Raw genomic sequence first — 20430 nt, 5'->3', positions numbered from 1 at the left:
CTGACAGGGATCATTTCCTAAATAAAGATACCAGCTCTGATAAAATGGATTCATTCAACCCACCGATATTCCATGGCCCACCCCCACAAGCATCCATCAGGAAAACAAAAAAAACAAAAAAAAAAAAAAAAAAAAAAAACACAAACAAACAAAAAAAAAAAAACTGAAACATTTTTAATCACTGTCAGTACAGGTAAGACTCCAACCAATGACAAACAACAGGGTAAGTAGGTACATGGCCCACAACAAAACCATCTCCTTCCACCGAGCCCACGAGGTCTTCCCCTGTCCTCTCCTCTTGCCTCAGCAATTGCACACCTATACACACTCCCACCACTGCTCTCATCTAGATGGCTCTCAACAGCATCCTCCTGACTGTTTAAACAAGGACTCTCAAGGTCAATCAGAATTTATAAGGCAGTCATTTCATCTTTTGTGCTTCTCTGGCTACATTTCTTCCTAAAAGCTGCTGAATGTTGGAGATTCTGCTGGGTCTGAAAGCCCTGCCAACACCAGGGCCAATTAGGAGTTTCAGGATGATGCATATTAAAGTTATTATGGGAGGCAGTTATGCAGCCAGAATAAATCTTAACTGAACCTTAAAGTGGTTTTTATAACTCATTTCTCCTTCTTGAAAACAGATGAAAAGATACAAATCTCCTCCCTAAAAATCTGCAAGGATTCCAGCCAACCACCAACTTCTCCCTCAAGACAAGATTCTGCCCTCAAAGCAACAATTCATTTCATACAAGGCCAGCTAGATCACTTTTATGTTTTAAAACCCAAATCACTCAGAAGCTTACGGTATCAGTGAAGACTGACCTGAAATACTGCCATTACAAAAGCACAGCATATACTTCTCAGCCTTCTGCTGAAAGAAACTTAAGTGGTTTTCCAGTATAGGCCTTCTTAAGACAGTATACATAGTCTGACTGCAGATAGTCAAAGGAACACAGATATTATAGTCAATTTTACAGACCAGGTTTTGTAGGTAGTATCTAATTAGAAAGCAAAGATGTATATCAAAACAGTGAATCTTAAAGAGGATCTGAGGAACAGAGGCAGCAACATCAGTTTTGGTAACAAGCATGAGATGTCATTAGGACAGCATCTGCCACTCTCCTCCTGCCACTCCAAAACCAAACTTGCTCTCAGCAGTAGTTATCTACCCCTCCAAGAAGTACTACTGGAAACCAACTAGAGAGCTGAAGACCAAAGAGAAATATGAGGTTGCTGAGAGCATACCGCATAATTTGTGTGCAAACCTGCACTGTCTTCACAACAACATTGTCCTCCCCTCTGTAGCCTGAATACACAGTAACTTCACAAGTGCTGGGTGCATGCACTTAGGTATGAAAGCAAGCCCCAGGAAGCATGGTGAGAGGATGAAAGACAGAGGCAGGCTGATTCAACATAGAGCTCCAGTTTGTAAATTATGTCAGTATAAAGTGGCCTCAACTCCAAATTATGTATTTTTATAGAAACTGATGAACTTCAAAAACTTAGGGTAAACTCATCCTGAAAAATATTATGGTAACTCCTGGAGAAGCTAGAATCAGAATGAAAAGAAATAAGCAAAAACTTTATGACATTTCATTGGTATGCAAACAATTTGAGGGCTCAGCAGTTCCTGGTCCACCCCTGGAAAGGACTCTTCATGGGTGTCCCTTCACTGCCACCTTCAGGAAATACTCACTGCTGCTTTGAAAGTGCTTTCAACACTGCAGGAAAAAAGTATGAACTCAGCGAAGGCGTCATCACTGGCATGCAACCGAGATGAACATTAAAAATCTTTAGTTCCAAAATAAGAGTACTACAGCTAGAATCACATCCCAAAGAACTGCAGAGCAGAGCAGAGTCTGCAAAATCAATACATAGAGCAGCCGCCGGGCTGAGCAGTGGTTTTGACCCCAAATAAGATACATAATTCATCTCCCAGATTCTGCACATGAAGCAGGTAATAGATTTTCCCAGATCCTAAATTCAAAGGGGTAATAATGAGGATATGCTGTTTATGGATTATTAGACTCCATTTGCACCATCACATTTTAAAGGCACACTTGAAAAGCCAAACTCCCTCCCTCAGAAATCATTTAAAAAATAAGCAAATCAAAACTGTTTTGCTAATGAAAATGGAAAGAATTCAGAGTCAGTAATGAAGTAAAAAATGCACAGGTCAAAAAAGATATTCTAACGTCATTTATTTATTTACACACACATGTGCACAAGATGAACCCTAAGTCTCTAGACAGTATATTGACTTACCAGAAGATGACATGAATTATCAAGGAAGAAACTTAGTTCCAAATCAGTCTGCATCATAGCTCTTAAAATAGGCAAATGACTTGCTGAACTGTACAGTGAAGCCTAACCAAGCTCAACAGCAACATCTGCTGGCCAATGAGCAACAATATGAAATTAGTCTATCTATATGGAAGTTTATTATTCATTCTTACACAGATGTGAATTTTTACTGCAATTTAAGAATGCCCAGTAAGGTGTATTTCTCATGCTGGAAGCAGATATAACTTCTAAACGTGTGCAAACAACAAGGCAAAATTTTGCCTACACTTGCACACACATATAGCCAGAAAAATATCATCTACCATTACCCACCCACCAAGATACTTGACAGCAAAACACTGAAATTAAGAAGGGTTACAATTCGTGTTAGTGAGACTAGGCTGGAGGAAATCTCTTCTGCCTAGCTGCAACAATCCCATCTGAAGAACACCCATGGTACCCCTTGAACTACTTTCTTTCCTAAGGGAGCAACCTGCATTTGCAAAGGCCTGAGGCAACAAAGTATTTATCAACCACACTAGTCCCATCTACACAGAGAAGAATGGCAGCTAAAACCATTAGAGCTCTCTTCCCTCCAGGTACCTTAACACAGCCCTTATTAACCTTAGAAAATAAGTCTGCTATGGCAGAATGACATTCTTGGAGCAGGAGCACAACTAACAGTCCCCACTTAATTTGGGCACAAACTGCTACTCTATCTAGATTAATTATTTTTACTCTTATTTTTACCCCAAACGCATAAAATTTGATGAACTACTTCTAAACTGTTCTAAAGAAAAGAAAATGCAAGTGAATGGCAACAGCTTCAAAATTGCATTTAGCCCTTCATCACAATCTACAAGGGCAGAGTGACCTGAGAGCCAGCTTCTGAACACAGGCGTCTGAAGAGCCATCAGATGGGAAAAGGTGCTGATGCATCCCACTTCTGTTACCAGTAAAGGAACAGTGTCAAATTCTTACTTGACCAGAAAACCACCTCTTTTTGCAGGTCACTGTATAACAGGAAATCACACCCAAGTAGTTTTTTAACAGAACTCTGAGAAAACCTTACAGTAGCACAAAGCTTAGAAACACTACACTGCAAATTGCCAAGCTCCGAACAGGAAATGGCACACAGGCTGGAGGAACAACTTTTTAAATGATAGAAAACAATATGCTGGACCAACATGCATTATCTTTAAAATTGTAATTGGTTTTGCAGTTTAATGTTCATGCTGTTTCAAGTTTTGTACCTGAAACAAAGTTCTTCCTACCTGAAAAATTAAGGAATAGGATTTAAGAAACATGCAAGTTCATCTGCAGGTGACATGAGTTTTTGCTGTTAGAATCACAGAATGGTTTGAGTTGGAAGGGACCTTAAAGATCATCTAGTCCCACCCTCTCCTGCCATGGGCAGGGACACCTTCCACTTCGCCTTAGGAAGAGCAATATCTTTGTAACTTGCCTGGAACCAGCTTCACCCTAGATATATCATCACAGAACCACAGAATGTTTTGGATTGGAAGGGGCTTAAAGACCATCTGATTCCAACCCTCCTGACATGGGCAGGGACACCTTCCACTAGACCAAGCTTCTCAAAGCCCCATCCAACCTGGCCTTGAACCCTTCCAGGGAAGGGGCAGCCACAGCTGCTCAGGTCCGTGTCCATGTCTTTCTTATGCTGGGAGACCCAGAGCTGGACACAGTACCCCAGGTGGGGTCTCACGAGAGTGGAGCAGAGGGGGAGAATCCCCTCCCTCAACCTGCTGGCCACACTGCTCTTGAGGCAGCCCAGGACACGGCTGGCTTTCTGGGCTGTGAGCGCACACAGCTGGCTCACAGTCAGTTTTCCATCCACTAATAGCCCGAAATTCTGCTCTGCAGGGCTGCTCTCAATCCACTCCTCACCCAGCCTGGATTTGTGCTTGGGAATGCCCTGGCCCATGTGCAGGACCTTGCACTTGGCCTTGTTGAACTTCATGAGGTTTGCATGAGCCCACCTCTCCAGCCTGTCCAGGTCCCTCGGGATGGCATCCCTGCCCTCCAGCGTGTCACCACACCACACAGCTTGGGTGTCATCAGGGATCTTGCTGAGGGTGCATCGATAAGATCTTCGTCAGCGACACGGACAGTGGGAAACAGCACCAGTCCCAACACCAACCCCTCAGAGACACCACTCATCACTGTTCTCTACTTGGACATCAAGCCACTGAGCACAACTGTTTGAGTGCCACCACCCAGCCATTTCCTTATCCACGGAGTGGTGCATCGGTCAAATCCATTCTCACCAATTTAGAGACAAGGATGTCGTGCAGGACAGTGTCAAATGCTTTGCATAAGACCAGGTAGACGATAGCAGTTGCTCTTCCTTTATCCACCAATGCTGCAAACCCGTCATAGAAGGCCACCAAATTTGTCAGCCACCATTTACCCATAGTAAAGACACATTAGCCTTCAACAACAACCTCCTTGTTAGTGTTATTGTTTTTTGAGGTGCTTGCTTTTTTTTGTGGTAGTTTGTTGTTTTTTGTTTTGGCTTTGTTTTTTATAAACACACCCTTATTCCCAATCCCCCTTTTTCCACATTTAGCAGTTAAACTAAGAGAGCTTATCATATGAAAATACAAAAAATGACTGATTGCTCAGGTCCTCAGCTGGGAAAAGAACAGCTTTTGTAAGGAACCATTTGTGTATTGGAAGTTCGGAAGCTACAGAGGGGAGTCACAGTTTCAGCCTGACAGTGCCAATTACAGCTATAGCAAGATGAACACGGGAACATATCCATTCTGCTCAGAGGCTGGAGAGAATGGGAAAGGAGAGAGAAGAGATACGAGTCTATATGTTTAGAAAAAGAAAGGGGCTTTAAGTCATCTAGCTAGACAGTGAACCACTTTTTCCATGGCAAAAGCATTAGGCTGAAGATTCAGTGAATGTACGTGTCAAGCTCTCAGTCCTAATTGGAAGAGCACTGGTTATTTAACAAATGTATCCTTAGTCTAATGTACTATTCAAGTAGGTATTAAACTATAGAGCTTTTGTCTTTTGGACAGTAATTATACATAGCCCTGCTCTATCTGTCTGTTTGATCAATTTTTACTCTCGACTCCTACTGCATCATCCTTCAAGTTTGCCCATTATCACAAAGTCTTCAAGGCTAAAAAGGCTCTAAACCCCCAATGTAACACACAGACAGGAAAAAGAAAGCCAGCTAACTCTCTAATTCCTTCCCTCATAAGCTTGCAGGTGTTCTATTTTCATTGTCTAAAAATCAAAGAGAAAGTGATCAGCTCATTTCCTCTTCCTTAGTAGAGTCCTTTTAAGTAGCTACTTTCCATCATGTTTTACTCAGTACCATAAATAATACACATAATTGCAGATGGTCATAACAAACAAGTAGAGAAAGTATACATATATAGTACAAAGGAAACAATAAAAATTCTGATGTGCTCCAAAAGCAAAAGGAATTCCTGGCAAACAGCAGCAGTTGCATCCAGGTCATTTTTTCAGTTGATGTAAGGCAATCAAAGAGCAAAAAATAATACAGGAGCAGACTTTAGACAAAGCTAAACAAGGGTGCTGGCAGCTCACTTCCCTTTGCAGCACATATTTCCTACCTCCTCCCCACGTGCAATACACATACCTATTTCTTCTTTAAAAAATTTGCATTAGGAAAGAGGAATATTGCCCATGGAAAGATAGGCTTAAAACTGCTGAAACTCCAAAATACATAAGCAACATGCAATTAGGAAGCTATTATGCTGACTATAGTAAGAAACTCTAAGAGTCCACCCAGCCGCCCAAGAGTTAACATTGTGTTTCTCATCAAAACCTCTTCCAAGAGGTTAAGCACACAATAGACTATCTAAAGCACAGCTAGAAAGGCTGCTTGAAATTCCACACATGTGCCTCAGCAATGTATTTCTATTAATGTCCAGTGTGTGTCAGCATGAAGATAAGGTACCAACATCATGTCCAACCAGCCAGCTAGAGAATGGGACGCCGTGTAAAACATTGTCTGATGCTTAGAATCCCAGAGAACAGTGGCGTTTGCAATCTCACCCGCTGCACACGTGCCTGATAACACCACCAACAAGGAGGCGGCAGGAGCAAACCATCCTGCAGTTTTGGGAAAGTAAAAAGATAAAGAAAGAGGTAGGGAGAGGGAAGCAAATAAGAATGAAAATAAACTTTGTCAGCAAATAGAAGCAGGTTTGAGGATGCCCAATTGTAGCAGAGGGTATAAACAAACTGGAAAAAGCCTCAGTGAAACTTACGCTTTGTATCAGCTTGCTTTAACTTTTAAGGTGAGAAATAAAGAAATAACATCAGTGCTTATTTTAATTACTCCCATCATACCACATACTCAGTTTCATCTTCTAATGTGATCCAACAAAGCTATTTGTAATAGTAGACTTGTAGAAGACATTGTATTTGAGGAAATGTGATCTTGAACAGGACACATCTGCTCTGTTGGGCCCGGTACTTCAGGCGTGAGAAGCCCATATGTTACCATGAGCAGCTGCTGTATGGGAACCCACTGGAAAGCCCCATGCCAGTCTGTGCCGTGCACTGACAGGTGTTATCACACAGATAACATTCCAGCCCACCAGAAAACTTCCTATTATCTGAACAGCTTGCAAATATAATCTGTAACTCACCTATCTTTGAGAAAGGTAAACTCTATACGGATGAAAAGGTGGAACGTAGTGCTCCTGACCGGGCAAACCCTGTGCATCGAGGAGGTGATGATCCACAGAAGAGTTACCCTGGGCAAGCACAGCCTGCGCTGTGCTGCACACACAGCTACAGCACAGCCTCCCCGCCTGCCCTTCTCCTGCACAGGCTCCTCGGCATGGTAGCAGAGCAGCACGAAGGCAGCTGCTCCTCAGTACTGGCCCCTGCAGGACCTTCCCTTTATCTAAAAGAGCAGCAAGATGTTCTCATGTGAACATCCTTTACGAACAGAGTTGTTTTCTTGTAAGAATATAATTGCTCAACTGATGAAAAAGGAGGACCATCTCTATCTGCACAGCACGCTATGGGAAAATCCAGCCAGCTTTTTTCAGTGCTGCATGAAAGCAGGGCTCCCAGTACCTGAAGGGACATAAAATGTGGAGAGCACTGATGAGTGGTGTCTCTCAGGGGTTGGTGTTGGGACTGGTGCTGCTTAACATCCTCGTCAGCGACACAGACAGTGGGATCAATGCACCCTCAGCAAGATCCCTGATGACACCCAAGCTGTGTGGTGTGGTGACACGCTGGAGGGCAGGGATGCCATCCCGAGGGACCTGGACAGGCTGGAGAGGTGGGCTCATGCAAACCTCATGAAGTTCAACAAGGCCAAGTGCAAGGTCCTGCACATGGGCCAGGGCATTCCCAAGCACAAATCCAGGCTGGGTGAGGAGTGGATTGAGAGCAGCCCTGCAGAGCAGGACTTAGGGTTATTAGTGGATGGAAAACTGACTGTGAGCCAGCAGTGTGCGCTCACAGCCCAGAACGCCAGCCGTGTCCTGGGCTGCATCAAGAGCAGTGTGGCCAGCAGGTCGAGGGAGGGGATTCTCCCCCTCTGCTCCACTCTCGTGAGACCCCACCTGGGGTACTGTGTCCAGCTCTGGGTCTCCCAGCGTAAGAAAGACATGGACACGGACCTGCTCGAGCGAGTCCAGAGGAGGCTGTGAAGATGGTCAGGGGCTGGAGCACCTCCCCTGTCAGAACAGGCTGAGGGTTGGGGTTGTTCAGCCTGGAGGAGAGAAGGCACCAGGGAGACCTTACAGGGGACTACAGGAAAGGTGGGGAAGGATTCTTTATCAGGGAGTGTGGGGATAGGACGAGGGGTAATGGTTTTAAACTGAAAGAGGGTAGAGATTAGATACAAGGATCAAATTCTTTCCTGTGAGGGTGGTGAGGCACTGGCACAGGTTTCCCAGGGCAGCTGTGGCTGCCCCCTCCCTGGCAGGGTTCAAGGCCAGGTTGGACGGGGCTTTGACCAACCTGGTCTAGCGGAAGGTGTCCCTGCCCATGGCAGGGGGTGGGACTAGATGATCTTTAAAGTCACATCCAACCCAAAACATTCTGATTCTATGATTTACTTGCTATCTATAGTTCTCTTTCTATTCTACCTTATTAAAACAGCTATTTTATTATGCCACTTGTCAGCCTTCCTTATTGAGACCCTGAGAGAGCCATGTACCATTTCTCTCTTTCACTGCCATCCGATGCAGAACACTTTGCCCATCTCAGGTATCTTCTTCACCATCCCCCTGCTGTCAACAAGGATCATATCAAGACATACACATTAAGATTCCAAGTAAAGGTGGCCAAAGTACTGAAGTTAGTTATCATGGCATATAGGGAATATGGCAGCAATTACATCATGTCAGGTCACCTGCTTCACATCCCCATCACCTGAGAGTACAAGAGCATCTAGTTATTCCATTCAGTGCAAACTTATTTCCTAGCTATTATATTAATCCTTCAAATTCATAATCTTGCTCTCTTTTTAAGTAACACTTTCCAGTCAGAAACATCAAGAAAATTTTCAGTGATGAAGGATCACTGATTCAAGATTCAAACACTGCCATTTTTTAGATAGAGCACAATGAATACCGGAAAGCTATCACCAAATACTAAGTTAGATACATGTTACATTCCAAATACTCAAAACACAGACAAGCAAAGTCATAATCCAAAAATAAAGTTTAACTAAGCTAGTGGCAACTACATTCTTATGTACATTCTCTCAGCCTTTATACCTATGACAATCTCATACCACAAACCACACCGCATTTGACTAATACTGGTTCACAGCAAAGGAAAGCCCACTGAAACACCATGATGCATTACCAAATCTCTGTTGCTTATACCCTAAAAATTAGCTACAAACTTAGAGCAGAATTCTACTATTCCACAGCAGTCTGACAGTAAAATAACAAAGATGCACTACTAGCTTTGCCAGACCATTCATGGAAAAATAGCAATATATTATTCTCTTTATGATTTGAATATTTTATAGTTATAGAGAGGAGGAAAGGAAGGCTAATCTTATCTTTTTTTTCTTAAACAATGGAATGGCTTTATAGTAACCCTAAGCCAGAACAAATGAATCTGGAAGAAGTTCCTGTGGAGTATATGAACTTGGTAGACAAAAAAAAAAAGTGTGAAGCATGGACACAGGAGAATTGAAGGCAAGACCGGGGAAGTAGGCAGCACCACAGACAACTTTAATTTGTTGCAGCTGTAGGATTTAAAGAGGCCAACCTTGTGATAAGGTCCCTTAGCTGAAGAGACTACAAAAATGAGAAGCTCAAACGACCATCAGCTGCTGAAATCTGCAAAAGCTCTCCAAACACAAATTAACCTTCAGTCAGGAGATAAAAGACTAGCTGCAGAAATTGGAAGTTGTTAAAAAAAAAAAAATGCTGTAAAAGTCTGACAAATCATAGCAGCAGTAGCAGGGAAAATAAGGAGTACATACGTAGCATCTTACCCTTAGCCAGATAACAGCTTTGCCTTCCCTCAAGAGAAGATGAAGAGGAGGTTTTCTTTTGGTCTGGCTTTGTTTTAATACACATTCCCCAAAATTGCTTTAGTTAAATTTAGACCTCACTGATGCTCCAGAGACCGGAAGTTATTAGCTTGCTGGATGTAAAAGACATGTAGATCCTCACCACCCCAAGCTTAAATTTAATGCAAACTTTTCCAAAGTCTACCATTTAATACTGCAAGACTACTTTCTATAGGGACTGCTTAAATGACCCCTTAAATGTTTAATGGTTTCACAGAAAGAAGTAATCCCTGCACTGCAGAAATGCACCCACTTCTTTAGTAGAAGGTAGCAGTCAAAGAGGAACCCAGCAGTGGGGGAAAAGGAGTGATGTTCTGGCCAGAGACTATAGAATAACAGATCACTAAGACTCCATACATGAATACATTTTCTTCAAAGAAAAATCTAGAAAAGTATCTTGTAGCTCAGATGGCAAGAACAAGAGGGATAGAAGGAACAAGCTACTCAGCTGAGCTATTTAAATCCCCCTACCAATAGCTTGCGACGTTTTTTAATAAATCATTAAGGCTTAAACAAAAAAAAAAAAAAAAAAATCTTTCCATTTGCATCAACACATTTAAAATGCAGTTTTATTCCATTAGTGAAAGCAAGTGAAAACAATTGTATTGCAACTTCTAGCTAAAGATAATACCACTCCTGCTAACCTAGTCAGAGTTCCCTAGTTGGCTTTCCACGCGCCAGGGGAGGTATGTGAGTGCTCTGCAAATAGCCAGGCTGCAGGGAACAACACTCATCAGGAGGCACTGCCCTCACAGCTAGTGGTACCCACACTCTACATAGGAATTAATGTTGTAGTAACCAAATGCAGCAGCAATTTTCTAAAGAAAACATAAAAATCTGAAAAAAAGAAGTGTCATTCCTTTAGTAAACACATGTAGGTACTCGTTGATAATCACTGTAACATCAATGCAAGTCAAACTTGGAGAAAAATAAATGAATGGGCTTATTCTTCATTTTGCACTATCGTTTAAAACAAGCCTCCATACTTTCTGATTTAAACCAATGTTTTCTGCTTCACTCACAAAAAGCATCAATCAGGGAATATTTAGAGAAATTAAAGAGCCACTAAACCCTAAACCCCAAGATTTGTGTTAGCAATGTCTACTCCCAGAACCAACTTATTTTCTACATATAGGCTTGCACCTTTAGAAAGAAAAGGAGTGTGCTACATTTTAGCTGCAGAGCAAACAGGACCAACAAAACTGGCCCTGATGTGACCAGTAACCAAACCACAATGCAAAGATCACAGAGACATTATATCAACTCAGATAGGGAGGGAAAAATTGTAAGTTTTGACGATAGAGGCCAGACCTCAAAAACAGCAGTCTCACTTTACCGATGGCCTCACGCTGTCACAGTTTCAAACACAGAGCCAGCCACTCCAGCTTACCACAATGATAGGAGATTATGCACAACAAAAACCCAGACTTATCTAGATATGCTTACCTATGGTTAATCAGCCAGGATGAAGCTGATCTCCAGCTTATCACAAAGTAAATGAAAGCCTTAACAAAACTAAATCATGTTCAGCACCATTTCTAAAGCCATCTTCAGTACGAGCTCAGCTGTATCTACAGCTGATCCTGCTCAACAACAGTGGTCAATTCACAGGAGAGAAAAAAAAAAAAAAAACAACACAAAACATAAGCAAGATTGGCTTGAAGTTTCATCAATTACCAGAAATCTAAAGAAAACTTTCAATGAATGAGCCAATTAGATCATTCCTCCAACCCTACAGGGCCAAAAAGAAAACACTGCTCCACCTAATCACTCCCCTACTACCAACAAAACTCTCCCCCATTGTATCAATCTATGAATGGGTTGTTTATGCTGCTTTCAGCAATTTTAAGCAATTTTACCTCCATGTTATTTGAAATGGAGAATATATCAGTTAAAATGTCAGCAGACCAATATACACTAAACCAAGGGTATAAGTGTCTGAAGTATGCCACAGGCAAAGCCCAAGAGTTCAGAATCCCACACTCACAAGACAACACCAATATCAAATCAAAAACCACTGCCCTGATCAAAGGCATTCCGTCATGCATTCTTCCTTCAGCCCTTCTCTCTTGAATCAAGATGAGGAGATGAGAGGATCTCAAGAGCAAAGACATTTCCGGGGAAGAAATTATCTGAAAGAATCCAACAGCCTATGACCAGTTATCATCAGCTACTGGAGCAACCAGAGACAAACTCCAAATCCTTGTATTTCCTCCCATGCTTATATTCCAGACCACATTAATCAAAACTATGCAATGCTGGAGCCATCAGAAAGCAAAAGTTGCCATCCAACAAGCCTGTGAGCTGGGCATGACCAGGAACAGTGGGAATAGTAAGCCATCAATCATCAATAAGCTGGAGAAACGCTTTCCCAGCAATCTAGGAATTCTGTGTCCAGTCTGTTTTCACACAACCAATGCCCATCAGCCTTGTCTGAAAAAGCAGATCATGGTGCAAAGTTTGTCCTACCATCACCCCATTTCTGAACTCATTCTTTCCAAGTGGGAAGGAAGACGATGACTTTTGGTCAATAATTCTGACAGCACCATTATCCTAGGGGTATTAAGTGGGGAGATAAGAACTTCAGGGCTTTGCACAAATCATATTAGTTCTATTCTCAAATCCGGGTAATGCTTCTTTTCAAAGTATTAATTTCATTTATTCTATTTGCTCTCCCTCTGTCCTGATAACACAGGCACACATGGCCCCTAAATGAGATCCTCCTATTTTATAAGTTATAATCCTCCCTTTCTAGAGTAGTAATGAGATGTCTTCGCTTAATCGCGTTTATTTCCCCCCCCCAGCTTCTGCTTTTATCCATCCCCATTCCACATTGATTTGTCTCAAAGGTTTCAGCAAAAAACATCAGGCAGGGAGTCACTGGCTCCAAGAGGCTCATGATACATATGCTGCACATGCTGCACAGCGTTAGGAGATTATAAAAGCAGAAAGGATAAAAAAAGAGCAGCTTTGCTTGCAAAGTTTCTTTTGTTGGCAAAAAAAGAAAGCCAAAAGAACTGAGAAGTTGAGAGAAGAGGTTTTAGAAATGAAAAAGGAAAGACTCCTGGTGCAGGGGAAAGGTGAGACTATTCACAACACAGTACAGCAATTAAATAACTTGACTATGACAACTTCGGAAGCTCCTCATGCTAGAAATATAAAAGGATTTACAGATAGCTGTATTAGTTCTTGGATATTTCACATGAGACTTAAGGTATGTTACAAGCATTAGTTAAACACCCTAGGCCCTGCTGTGAAGTACTGTACATATAATCCTTGTTGTATTGTAAGTGCCCACAGCATTAAATTATTCAGAGAGTCCAGTCAGCACCACAATCCTGCAGTGCTGTACAAACAAACAAAACATTTTATCTTTAATACAAACTGGTGAGAGTTCTTCTGCAGCATCTTAGCAGACTATTTCCATCTGAGTCTGTCCCCCATGGTTAATCAAAAGCCATATTCATTCAAAGAGAGAAGTGAATGCTGCAGTGTTTCTACTTACCGAGTTGTTTTGCTGCTTAAACTAAAACTTTAAGGAGTTTTACTCAGCTTCTAGATACCTTAGGTTTTAAGTACCTTGTTCAAAGTCATAAAAAAGGATTAAGACAAAGATGAAGAACAAGATCCAAGCACTTAACTCTAAATCCCTCTTGTAACCAGTGCACCACTTCAAGAAAAGAGGAAAAAAAAGAAAAAAATAAAAACCCACACAAACTACAACAAAAAAACAACAGTAAATTTTAATCTGCACCCTATCCCATAAATGATGAAGTAACTGGCCCCAGAAGCTGACAGCAAGTTCCCCATCAAATGTTAGCACTAGTCCATCCTCTCTTCAGGAATGTGCACTATATAATAAGACTGATGAAGTGTTTCATAGCAATACTGTCAATAATAACAGTCAGTGAATCAAAAAATCACAAAGAACAGATTAAATGACAAGCGACATTCAACACAATGAAAATTAAATCATCTCAAAATACAGCTATCATATTTGGATTTATGGTCTACAAGTGGTAAGGTTAAAGGATAATATTGCAGCACTACTGGAGACAACTGTACAAGAGAAGGCTATTAATCACCAAACCATTGATACGTTAAGGGCACAGGACAGCTCAAGATCTTACTGCAAATATTAAATAAACAAATAAATAAACTAAACTTTTCTAATTATATGTGGCATGATTTTCAATTTTTAGTAAATTAAGTGCTGCTAGAAGAAAATTATTCATTTGTTATTTCTTTCATAGGAGTTGCCCCATTTATCTCTGGCTTCCCTAGTAGGTCACAACAACCACCAGAAAAACAACCCTGGAATATGTTCCCTTAATAATTTAAGCAGATAATTTCCAGAACCATCTGCACCTGGCCTACCACTAGGTACCTAGAGTTCCACTACTATCTTCTACCTGAAAGACCGACACAGAAGAGATGGAAGAGCAGCTCACACCCATTATTTGCCTCATACACTAGGTCTAAAACACAGAAGAGTGAGCAAGAAACATTTAAGCTCTATTCCAAATAAAGGAAAAAAACAATACTGGAAGACAATGGACAGATACAATTTGGGTAGGATTGAGTCAATACAATAAGATAACCATGCCCAGAAGGAAACTGTAGCTGAGATAAAGAAAGTCTGATAGGTATCCCAATAATTTAAAAGGCTGGCAAAACCACTTCCTGGCTTAGGAAGACAGCTAGAAGCTGATAGACAATAGCTTTGACCTCATCTTTACAAGGACAGGCCAGACTATTCCATTTTTAAAGATCTTAAATTTATGACTGATCAGGAGATAGTTAAAGAGCAATGAAATCTAACAGTTTCTCATTCTTGCACCACATTCTGGGCTAACATTCCATGGTCCCCGTTTATCTTTTACGGGTTACACAAGGAGATCCTGATCAGATTTTTGCAGAGCATCAAGTATGCAGTATCTGGCTATGCGACGCTGCAGGATTAAAAACTAACTCAGATAAGAGAACAGTTTTTGTATGTTAGCGGTCAGGCCCAACTCATTTTGGAGGTGCCCTCCCTACACTTCACAAATATTGCCTGATTGCTAATTGCATTTCTCCAGGATTACTCTACATTTCACTGCAGGAAGGCAGGGCTCTACTTCTCAGACAGGCCGTATCTTTAGATTGGACAACAAACTCACTAGCTTCCTCCCTCCCTCTTTACAGAAGTCCATTAATTGCATTCATAAAGAGAATATTGTCTTTCTAGTGGAAAGAGAGTTAATGTTGCATTTGCTGACCCAGATGTCCTGTGCAGAGGAGCAGCAGTCACCTGTCTAAGACACCACTATTCTAAAGCCCAGCAGCCATGCAACGCCCTGTGGTCAGGGTACAACCTGCCCAGAGGACATTTCCTGTGACACAGCAGCCATTCACAGGCTATATCCAGGAAAGCAGTCCCAGAGACCTACCAATCCAACCACATACAAACATTATCATGGAGTCAAAAAGCACAAACACATCCAAAAACACAAATGGACAAATTAACGGAAGACAATTTCACTAAGGACTGTTAACCACCAAGGTGAAAATGCAACCTTCCTGAAGAAGCCTCTAAGCCCCAGGAGGACAGAAGTTGCAAGGGTATACTGGTGGGAAATACTGGTATACACCTGCTCTGTTCTTCTGCTCCCCACAAGCAGCTGCTATGAATCACTATCAGAGATGGGCAATTGCTAGAAGGACCTTCTGTCTGAACCACTATTGCCATTCCTATATAAAATTTATTTATTCAGCCCTGCAAAATTTCCTCATATTATAACCTCAAAATGCTTCACAGAGAAGACACGTGCCTGGGTAAGCCAAGCCTGTTAGCATTCAACATATAAAAAAACATGCTCATAGGAGGATTCTTTATTTAAATCAACTGCATGCAACCGATCAGTAGGATGGAAGAAACACAATAAAGACCATTACTCAAGTTGGTCCTCTCCCTAAACCATCTTTGCAGTATGTACCTGGCAAGGAGGATTACTCTTTGTCTATTTCTCTCAAAGTTTCAACTTCACAGTCTAACTGAACAGGCAGTTTGATCTTACCGTGGCAAGCATAGTCCCACCTTACTGTCACACTCTAACAACTCATATCACTGCAGGTCAGGAAAAAGTGGCAGTTCCACTAAAATTCTGCATTAAGGGCAGTACACCATTGCCATAGTAACATTACTAGTTAAAAAAAAAAAAAAAAAAAAAAAAAACCACAATATAAAATAGTATTGTGAATATTAAGCACCAGTGACAACCCCAATCTACTGTAGTGATATAAGCCTTTTGCTCTACTCAGTCTCTTCTCGTGGTACTTCTGCCTCTTCAGCACTGGTATGACAATAACCCAAACAGGTTATCTCAGCAACACCAACTTGCCTGACCTGCATCAAGATGTCTCCAAAAATAATCTGTTCTTGCCCAATAGGCAGACTTGGTTTGAGAGTCAGGGGTACATACAAAAGGGGTTTATGGTTCCTGGTCCCTAAAAATCAATTTTAGGCCTTCTTCAATATGTTACAATACGTGACAGCTTTATAACGGTTCTTCTGTTACCAGAATCATAAAATACTCAAACAACAGAACTCATTATTACTTTTTATTAATTTCGGTATTTGAACAATTATACTCCAGAAAAACAGAGCAAAGTTTCATGATAGATCAGGTCAGTAGAATCTGATCTTGTATATATCAAAACATCCACTTCATAGACTTGATATTTAGAAGAGAGATCTCTAACTCAGACAGTGACCCCATATACACACACACCACACTGACCTGCTACAGGTGAAGTTGTTCCCAGTACAGTCATTGTTTATGCCTTTCCCTGCCAGACTGGCCTTAGCATCTCTGCACAACACACTGCAATTGTAGCTTGCCAGCTACACTGTAAGCCAAAAGTAATGAATTAAGAGGTGATGAGTGTTTCTGCCTAAATCGAAGTTTCCAAGCTCATCACACAAATGACATTTAATGCAGTCTCTCAAGCAGAGATATTTTAGCCTGTCCTGCATGGAAACATACTGGGTTTTTTTGTTACTCACCAGCTGGGCCACTCTCTGCCTCTCTTCATTAGTGTTGTTCCTTTCCCGCTGAAGGGCAGTATTCAAGGCCTCACTGGCTGCTTCCCTTTCTCTTTTGGCCAGCCGGAGCAACTCCTCTTGGACCAGCGCCTGTTCTTGTTCATACCTGTATGAGCACCAAAGGCAGAGAGAGAAGGTGATCAGCAGACTTTTGGCAACAGGGTTATGGCTTAGCGTGGACTATCCCTGCCTAGAGCTGAAACACAAATCCATAATGTATGAGATACAAAGTCTGCTCACAGCTCCTTCATATCAGCAGGAATTCAGAAGTTCAACAAACTTTAAACATGACCTGCAACTTCAGTGAGGTAAAGCTCTGGTAACAACAGCAAACTTAGCACCATATAAGCTTATACTTCAGTTATACGTAGCTCTCAACTATGTAATTATCACTTGAAAACAGTGAGAATAGAAAGTGGTTAGCTAGATAAATACATACTGCTTTGGAAGAGATCAAGGAACATACAACAATAGAAGGAGTTAACTTATCTGACAATGCTGCCCTTCTGCTCTGCAAGGGAAAGAAAAATCACATAAAATGCATGCAGCACCGGCACTGAGAGAAGCAGCCTTGTCACATCCATAGCCTGGACACCCAAATCTCAGACTGCCATGAAGGAAATTTCATCCAATTCAAGCCTTAGAAATTCCACATGCAAGCAGAGAGATTAACTTGAAGTGAATTACAGAATAAATTAGGTTAGACAGGACCTTTGAAGGTTATCTATTGCAGGCTCCTACTCAAGACAGAACTAACTTCAAGGTTAGATCAGGTCACTCAGGGCCTTCTCCAGTCAATCTCTGACTATCCCCAAGGCTGAAGATTCTATATCCTTTCAGTGCGACCTGTTCCAGTGCTCTACTGTACTCACTGACTGTTTGGGGTTTCCCCCCACCCCAACATCTATGCAGAATTTCCTTGCTGTGATATACATCCCTTGCCTCTTGCCCTTTCAGTGTGCATCTCTGAGAACAGTCTGGCACTGTCCCTATTTTACTACTTTAGGAAGTTGAAAACAACTGGATCCCCCTTCTTTGCCAGGCTAAGTCAATGCAGTTCCCTCAGCCTCTCTTCTCCCATGCCTTGAGCTTGCCAAGGTCCCTCTGAGCAGCAATGTTGCTCCCCAGCACAGTGACCCTTCCTTCAATTTGGTGTCATCTCCAAACTTTCTCAGGCTGCATTTCAGCCCATTCAGACCTGGTTCTGGTTCCACAGCTGAGACACAAAAATACAAGCTTGTCTTCCCTGCCTACATTTCCACTTCATTTCTGCCCCAACCTCTCCTTTTCCCAGGCATTTGGGATGCAGTTCAGTAGCTCAGCACTGAAAACTGCCAACAATTTCAATTCCACAGTGCCCAAGAAAGTGAAACAGCTCTCCAGAGACTTTCCTTGGTTGCATCTCTGACTTTTGTAAGGGTGTGTGATTGATGCAACAGGGTTTTAACAGGTTTGGTCAGTCAGTTGCAATACTCAAAAAACACCATACACATAGAGACTGATTTTCATTGTTACCTAGGCTATAAGCACAGTAAGGACACCATCAGAGCAGCAGAAGACCAATCTTTACAGCATCGTTAAGGACGCACAGACAGATCAGGCCAACAAACAGAACAGAAAGCTACTGCGTTACACAGAACTGAAGTTCTCACTGCTCTGCAATGCCTAAAACTAGGAGACTGCTGTGGTTCCGTCAGAGAGGAGGACAGTTTTCTTTTGCAATTTTTTCTTTTTCCTCACCCTTGCGCTCATCTTCACAGGTATTTCTATCTTAATAAATTAAAATACCCTTGGATGAAAAATTCATAGCACTCTAGTACTGGCTGACAGGCATTACATCTAGTCTAGGAAAAGAAGAAAGAATGGAATCAGGTATATCAGATCTGATTATTTTAGTTACAAACTGAATTAAACCCATTACCATGTCTGAGATTCCAAAATCCCTATGGGAAGTATCAAACACTTAGGCTCCTTCATTGTCCCTGAAAAGGCAACTATACTCGTTTATCCTCTGTGTCTCGCAATGCACATCATACAAGTTTTCTGTAGTTACCAACTCATTATACTGGTCCTTCCTGTTTTTCCAACCATCACTCCAATTGCACACAGTTCCCCTAACTGCTCCTTTTGGTTAAGGAACAGGCTTCCCTAAAAAAAATGCATTACATGGCCCTTAACTGAAAAAGTCTTCAAAGGGGATTCTCAGGCATTAAAACATACAATCATTGCACTTGGACTGAAGTTAAACATTTTATGTTTCTATAGTCCAAAAGGTGCCAAACTACTGTCTTTTTCAAGATCTTCACCTTACCTCCTATAGAGTTCCTGCTCTGCAGCAGAAGACTTCTGATCAGAGTCACTTGCCATTGGTGGCTGGATTCCTAAAAAGAAGAATAGAAACCTGTGAAAACTATAGTACAAAACATAGTCCTTCATCACACCATAAATTCTTTGAGAAGAGGAAAATTTAATATTCAAGTGTTATTCCACCAAGAGAAAAAAACAATACACCTTGAAAAGTCTCAAGAAAATTTAAGTTTTCCATTGATGGATGGAGTTTGAATTCATGAAACAGAGACACTGACAGCATCATCTTCAACAAGGCATGCTACAAAAACTTTTAGGTAAGAACGTTAACTCCTCAAACCCTGGTTTATACTGAAACATAAGCATGGTTTTAGATGTACTTTCCACTTCCTTCCTCTAGTTCCATTAAGTCTTCCCCTTGATCTCCTGCTTTCCTTGTAATTACAAGGGATCACACAAGTGGAGATTAAATTATTTGATGGAGTTCAGGCTCCAAAAGGCTGAATCCACTTTCAAGAAAGATGTAGGCTAACAGCAAGCAAATCTTTAAAAGCAAAGGCCTGGTTCCCTAACTTCATGTTAGTCTGGATGCCTTAAACAAATCCACACTAATAGCATGTATCAATAAAGTGTATTTGAGAACCAAGAGAAATCAAATAGTATTCTGACCTGTAAAGAAAGATCAATTCAGAAATTAAGTTATCATCATCCATTTGGCAAGCTGTGCTTAGTCAGTCTATCCTTCCCTATGAGTTTATTTTAAAAGAACAAAAATCAGTATTTCCCCCACCCATCCACAATATACTCCCTGTGAATGCAAAGAACAACAAGGCATCTTGCCAGGAATGAAAGATAAAATAAGAAATTTCTGTCTTGCTTAATGCATGTTCATCTGAAATCCTAGAATGTTCACAAAGTGATACAAGTTCATTAAAGTATCTGAGAAGGGTGGTAATCCAAAGATGGAGAAGGAAAGGACCTAAAAAACAAGTTGTCTTTATTAGGGTCACACAGTGACAGAACTAGAACCATAACATTTCAACTGTTCCAACTGCCAGATTACACAGCTACATTTCAGAAACATAAAGTGGACATCACAGGACTATAATATCCAAGGCATTCAGTGATGTCTATATCTACAGGCATTAAAATGTTACAGGCTAATCAAAGTGCTCCTCTCCCAATAAGA

The 20430-nt window shown here is 41.4% G+C and overlaps 1 protein-coding gene across 6 annotated transcripts in view; it reads right to left on the bottom strand.

Annotated features, from left to right (window-relative positions):
• CHCHD6 (coiled-coil-helix-coiled-coil-helix domain containing 6) overlaps positions 1-20430 on the bottom strand; it is a 115640-nt gene that overhangs the window by 92738 nt on the left and 2472 nt on the right. For all 6 annotated transcript variants that reach the window (XR_006165985.1, XM_042799794.1, XM_042799790.1 and 3 more), the window contains exons 3-4: positions 19246-19315; positions 16896-17040 (exon numbers count right to left, since the gene is read on the bottom strand). Coding sequence is in view for 5 of the 6 variants with exons in the window: in XM_042799794.1 (XP_042655728.1) it covers positions 16896-17040; positions 19246-19315 (215 nt within the window). In the remaining variant the exon portion in view is untranslated. The remainder of the gene's footprint in view (positions 1-16895; positions 17041-19245; positions 19316-20430) is intronic.

Source organism: Tyto alba, unplaced genomic scaffold (genome assembly GCF_018691265.1).
Source record: "Tyto alba isolate M040663 unplaced genomic scaffold, T.alba_DEE_v4.0 Super-Scaffold_3, whole genome shotgun sequence".
NCBI lineage: Eukaryota > Metazoa > Chordata > Aves > Strigiformes > Tytonidae > Tyto > Tyto alba.
Note: the sequence above shows the minus strand (reverse complement) of the source record. Positions and strands in the feature narration are given on the sequence as shown.